The sequence below is a fragment of the Etheostoma spectabile genome, chromosome 5 (assembly GCF_008692095.1).
Source record: "Etheostoma spectabile isolate EspeVRDwgs_2016 chromosome 5, UIUC_Espe_1.0, whole genome shotgun sequence".
NCBI lineage: Eukaryota > Metazoa > Chordata > Actinopteri > Perciformes > Percidae > Etheostoma > Etheostoma spectabile.
Window position 1 is genome coordinate 22,842,357 of NC_045737.1, and position 6,490 is coordinate 22,848,846.

At 42.3% G+C, this 6,490-nt stretch overlaps 1 protein-coding gene across 1 annotated transcript in view; it reads right to left on the reverse strand.

The window, feature by feature from the left end:
* Positions 1–877: 877 nt before the first annotated feature.
* anapc5 (anaphase promoting complex subunit 5) overlaps positions 878–6,490 on the reverse strand; it is a 9,216-nt gene continuing 3,603 nt past the window's right edge. Inside the window, exons 7-18 of the mRNA XM_032516826.1 lie at positions 6,258–6,448; positions 6,101–6,182; positions 5,883–5,975; positions 4,868–5,049; positions 4,473–4,608; positions 4,246–4,320; positions 3,607–3,728; positions 3,411–3,518; positions 2,637–2,784; positions 1,919–2,081; positions 1,577–1,816; positions 878–1,537 (exon numbers count right to left, since the gene is read on the reverse strand). Coding sequence (XP_032372717.1) covers positions 1,596–1,816; positions 1,919–2,081; positions 2,637–2,784; positions 3,411–3,518; positions 3,607–3,728; positions 4,246–4,320; positions 4,473–4,608; positions 4,868–5,049; positions 5,883–5,975; positions 6,101–6,182; positions 6,258–6,448 — 1,521 coding nt within the window. The 3' untranslated portion in view covers positions 878–1,537; positions 1,577–1,595. The remainder of the gene's footprint in view (positions 1,538–1,576; positions 1,817–1,918; positions 2,082–2,636; positions 2,785–3,410; positions 3,519–3,606; positions 3,729–4,245; positions 4,321–4,472; positions 4,609–4,867; positions 5,050–5,882; positions 5,976–6,100; positions 6,183–6,257; positions 6,449–6,490) is intronic.

Genomic DNA, 6,490 nt, shown 5'->3' on the forward strand with positions numbered 1-6,490 from the left:
TGTGTAACCAGTAGCGTCAAATTTAAACAGAAAGCTCTCTGCAGTAAATGATGCTGTGCAACTTGAGTGGCTTGAATCCCACAGAAGCAAATTATACCGGCAACATTAAGACTCTCTGGGTAAACTCTGCCCTGTTTTACTCACTATCACACACACACAACCACACACACAAAACACACAACACACACCACACAACACCACAACACACACCACACACACACACACACACACACCACACACACAACACCACACACACACACACACACACCACACACCACCACACAACACACACACACACACACACCACACACACACACAAACACACACAAACACACACACACACACACACACACCACACACACACACACACACACTTCTGAGGATCAGTTCATTCTAAACAGACTGACCCTGTGAACTGGCCTACATACTTTACACACTGTCAGTTGTAATAAAGACAAACATGTAAATACAGGTATCATATGGCAACGTGCCTGAAGCCACATCCCAACAGGCAACAGTGAAAAGACCTCACTCGTGATGGTGTTATGACTGTGTGATATTTACATAGAAAACAGGCCTGCTTTTACTATGTATCACTGTAATCCATCGGTTTATGCAGCAAACAACACAATGCCAAACGTGGCACTTTAACTCAGTCAACAGGAACTTTTAGGGGGCCGGCACAGATGGTAAACGAGACAGAAAACAATTCTTGTCAACAGGTCTTTGAGGGCTCCGATCAAACACTCCACATTTGGGATGCCTGCGCAGGAAGATACGGGTAACTTTAAATACTAGTTAAAGTATAACTAAACTCTACTACAGAGATGTTCCCACTGCAGATTTGTCACCCAATAGTTATTCCTGTTCTTGTGTCAGATTAAGGAAGTCATTTATTTTCTTGAAAGAAGTGCAGCGGGTAATGGATCACAGGCCCGTCAGGACACCAAAATGTAAAATTATCAGCCAAAAACCTTTTTCACAAATCATGTCAAACATTAGCAACAGTATCTGGTGTTTTGTCATTGTGATTTCCTCCTCCGTACTTCTGCTTCATCTGTATTCTTCTGCCGAAATGTGAATCATCCGGGCCACTGAAACACATTCATCTTGTAGCTAACTGATATTACCCTCGTTCATCACATAGAGGTCGTTAAATCAGCACGGCTGAGACAGCTCCTGATAAACCTTCCATTTTTCTACCACGCTGTCGCAATGCATGTTATGTCTGTCTGACAGACCTGCTCTGTTGCTGAAGTATGATAAAAAACACATCATGTTTATCATCAGGCCATCATTTAAATCTACCTGACCAGAAGTAAAGAAACAACTGATCTATTCTTGGTCTACTGGTTACTCAGCCTTGTTTACGACTACTGACATTGTCCTGTCTAATGATTATTACCTAGGCATAGCGTGCAAAGAGTTCCACAATTGCTCTAAATGTTAACAAATGAAATGCTTTAGAGCTGACAGAGCAGGACAGATCTTCATCACCATCTAGTGGTTAGAGGAGGTGTTGGTTCCTTCTTTTTTTTCCTTTTCTTCTTTTTACAGTGGCCAAAATGACTCGTTTGTTGTTGGACAGGGAGTAGTTACAGTCGCATGGAGACCGGTGGTGCTGGTGATTGCAGCTCCTGGTCCAGCAGCCGGAAGAGCATGGCACTTTTGTTACACTGTGAGGTTTGCCCCAGAGAGTGGTGGAGCTGGGCCTGCAGGTAGTGGACGTCCCGCAGCCGCTCCTTACAGTTCAGCTTGGAGAAATAGGCGGCTGCCTCGTTTAGCGTGTCAACAGCCAAAACCACCAAATGCAAATCTGCAGCGAGAAAACAAGCAGCCGTGTGTAAATAGAGGCTGTACTTACAATACTTAGAGATAGGGATCAGTGTTCGGCGGGGGGTGGAGGTGAGGGTGTTACCTGCTTGCGCTTGTCCATTTGGCCTGAAGCCAGCCACCGCCATCTGACAGCGGGCCGTCAGCAGCAGGGCTCGGCCCTTGTCCATGAGCGATCCGTGGGCCAGAACAGGCTCGATGGCTTCATGCAGAACACTCAGAGCGTGCTCAGGAACCCCCAACATCAGCTGCAGGAAGGAGAGGAAACAAAGACAATAAAAAAAACATGCATGTTGTGTGGCTTTTATTTTATTTTGCATATATACCAGCTATACTGCAATTCTATAAAAGGCTATGGTGACTGATTTGCCTCAGCGGAGAAAGAACTATTCAGATTCCTTACTTAAGTTCTAATACCACACTGTAAAAATCCTCACACTTAAGAAAATGTTTAATTGGCCAATCATTTCAGCTGGACTTGTAGGCCGTTATATTGTTGAGTAGTTTAAATTATAACATTGTATGAAAAAATTTGTATTTTAGAACCCAAGTGTGTTTTTTGTGACTAATAATTAAAGCTGTCAGATTAATGTAGTGGGGTAAAAAGTACAATATGTCCCTCTGAAATGTAGGGGAGTAGAAGTAGAAAGTAGCATGAAAAGACTCAAGTAAAGTGCATGTACCTCAACATTTGTGCTTAAGTACAGTACTGGAGTAGATGTACTTACATTCCACCACTGATTTATATATATAGAGAGCTGTAACAGTGTTGGAGTGAAGTCTGTCTTCCTGTTAGGGCTAACCTGAGTGAAGGCTAGGTGGAGGATGGTCTCTGAGGCCAGGGACTGAAGGTGGTGCTGTCTAGCCAGAGCCAAGGCCTGCAGGAGGAGAGGAAGAGCTGTGGAGAAGCCAGACGACTCCCAGTGGAGCTCAGCAGTGGAAAGCATAACTCTGTATCAGACATAAACAGGCAGTGATGTAAAAGTAGGGCTGTGTACCAAATTCAATACTTTTTAGGCACTGACCAAACTGTCTCCTAAGTATCGCGTATTGAAAAATGCCTCAAAATCGTCAAATCCTGAGGAGTAAATCTCATTAGCCTCAGTAAGCCAATAGGCATGCAGCATGCTTCTACCAAGATCTAATAATGCTGGTGATTGGCTAAGTTATTGGTCATGCACAGTTATGCACAGAGACGGCGCTCACGTAGTATGAGCTGAAAAATAAATAAAAAGATTTATGCTGCAATGTTGTAATTTTTGTTGTTGTTAAAAATGGATTTCATAAAATAGGTACCAAAATATCGTTCAGGAACCGGTATTGAAGTCACGTATTGGTACCGACATTTTTCTGGTCAGTATAATTTAGTCGGTACTATTCCACACATAAGAACAAAGAAGTTAGACATTTAGGTGAGTTCACTCTCCTTCACAATCCAGGAAATCATTCTAAAAGGTATTGGGATTTTCTTTTCCGTCTTTAGAGAGACTAGAGACAATATATCATGGGACATTTCCAAAAACTATTTGTTTTTGGAAAACTAGTAATCATGCTATCAGAAATGATCAAGTGTGTACCTGATGACCACCTCGGTACGTTTAGTCTTCTCACAGTGCACCTGCAGCCGCTGTAAGATGCTGTACGCCTCAGTGCTCCGGTTAAGAGCCTTCAGAACTTCAGCTTTCCTGTCAGCAAACATACAAACACTGTGACAGCTCTGACACAAAAAACACATGTTACGATTAGAACTGAAGATTTGTGCCTTTGCGTTACCTGTAGAGACCTTCTGTTTTGTTTAAGGCAGAGATTGCCGTGACTAGTGGCTCTGCCAAATGATATTTCCCTTCGTTCATATGTCTCTCAAACTGGATTTTCAGATCGCACAGCATCCAGAGCTGAATTGGCAAATTTAGGGTAATAAAAAAAAAAAAAAACATTATTTTTTTACATTTGCCATCATGGATTCTGCTACATTATAACAAGCACCACAGAATAAAACAAGCAAGTTTTCACCTTTGCGCTACAAAGCACAATAAAATGGACTAAAGAACAGAATCAGACTTTTCGACAAAAATATTATGCAATGAAATAAGCATGTGAAAACAGAAGTGACTAATAAAACAAAAGCTAAAAATCCAGCTTAACTTCAGTAAGAGCTCTCTGAGTTAGTACTATAGAAGGTGCCGGCCCATCACTAAGCAAAATCATCAGTTATCATAATGGTTGGCGATGATTTGTTGGGTTACAAAATTAGCCTAAAACGACATCAAATAGAAGCATTAAAAATTGTCTTATATTACTAAATTTGCCAGCCAGCCTAAAAACCTTTTTCCACCTCACTCTTTCTGCAGATACTGCTCTCTGCCTTTGTAGGGCAGCACTGAATAATACAGTATGGCTGAGAGAACACACCTTGGCATGATGTGAGTGAGGAGGAAACTGTTCTTTCAGATGCTGGAGAATCTCGGAAACTGCACCGTACAGGCCCTGCAACAGAAACAAACACGTGCATGTTGAACTTTGCCCATGAAGACCTGCCCAATGTTTATTACCTTCCCGCAAAGCTGGGTCAACTGACTAATGGATATTGCAGCAGCGGGCCAGAAAGCAAACAGATGAGATCAAATTAAATGTGTTACCTGCTCAGCATGCAGCTCGGCCAGGTGGCACAGAGCCACTGAGAACGCCTCGGTGTTGTTCTGCTGGACCCCGAAGTTGACTGGCTCCAGACTGCTCATGTTGAGAAGCAGCTGGGCCTGCTGCAGAGCCATGGTGCTGCAAGAGACACAGGCACGTAATGGACTTTGAGAAAAGGTGGTGGTCATGCAGACACTTCAGAGTGATGTGTTTTACACCTAAACTTGTTTTTTAATGCTCATTACAAGTTTGCCTTGTACATTAGATGTCCGAAATATTAATCTGTGCATATAAACATTTAACATTTTTAACCATGTGTCACAGAGCTGATTTACTGTCAGTATCAGTGAACACAACTGACAACTGTGTGTTGGGGTGGCGAGTTGTAGAGGCTGACCTCTTGCCGAACATCCTCCATATCGACGTAGTCTGAGCCAGACTGATCTCTATCAGCTCCGACAGACTGTGCTTCCAGTGCAGGATGTCCGTGTCCTTCAGTGCATCCATCAGTTTGTGAGCTGTCTTACCCTGTGTTGCCCCCTGCTGGACCAGAGACTGAATGCCCAGAGATGCCAGGTACTGCAGGGAGAATCAGAATCATAATACTTTATTGATGCCTTCAGTTGTAGCAAGTAGCAGCAGCGAGGTTTGAAATAGACACAGAGACACTTAAAGGTTTCTTTATTACATGCACAAAAAAAAAAGATCTGAGAAAAAAAAAAAGTTTGAAAGAAAAAGTTATCACACTGATAGCAAAAAAAGCATTTTATGAGAGAAAATTATTTGAGAAAAAAAACGTTATACCAATAGCAACAAAAACTTCTCTCAAAATACTTTTTTAAACTCTCAAATATATATTTTTTGCTATCAGTTTGAAAAAATATATATATTTGAGAGTTTATATATACATATATTGATCAGTTTAAGAAAGAATTCTCTAAAAAGTGTTTCTCTCAAAATGTTTTACACACACACACACACACACACACACACACACACACACACACACACACACACACACACACACACACACACACACACACACACACACACACACACACACACACACACACACACACACACACACACACACACACACACACTCTTGAGGTTTTAAAAAGTCTTTCTTACGCTACTTGCAACCATGTTTAAAATTCAGTAATGAACATATATACTGTTGAGACGCTCTGGTGAACTTAATTTATTACCTAATTTGATACAGATCCCATTGCATGATGGTGTCTAGTTTCATTTGATTTGCGATATGAAGTTTACAGCATTTTGTGTTCGAAGTTTGGCAAACTAAAACCGCTGTGAAGTCAGCCAAGGCAGTTATGAAATTATGATCACAATAAACAGCCACAGCCATTTTATCATAGGCATTCTGTTTTAAGAGCTCATGTAGCACTCACTGGCAGGCAGAAATGGGCAGCCATTTTCACTGAATCCTCAGTCAACACAGTGCTGTCAGATCCCTTCATCTGTTCCAGTGTGTAGAGCCAACTCTGATGTGGGACACAAAGAGAAAGGAAGAAACAAACTAAGGCCCGCTCATTTAATATAGACATAAAGAACCACTGATTATGATACAACAGTGACACGCAGTAAAATAATAACAGTAGAATTTTACCAGACAGTGCTGTAAGCACACATGATCATTGGACTCCTGGGCAATGCGGATAGCTTCCTGTAGAGCCAGATCAGCCTGCTGACTGAGGGAAAAGAAAAGGGAGCCAAGTATTAATACACATCCTCTCTATGTAGCAACTCCACCATGCTGTACTCACTAGTGGCCGAAGCGACAGTGCAGGCTCGCCAAGTTGAGAGCAGCGTAGCGGAGACTTCGGCCGTAGCCCTCATCCCCGTTGCTCTTTCCCTCACTTCCAGACAAGATCAGGCGGTCAAAATAATGCAAGAGACTGTGGGCGGAGAGGAAGATGTCCTGGACTCTCATGCTGTTCAGGTAGTTCAGGTAATGCTGAGGAGAGAGAGTGGAAAGTACTGATGATGAAGATATCCC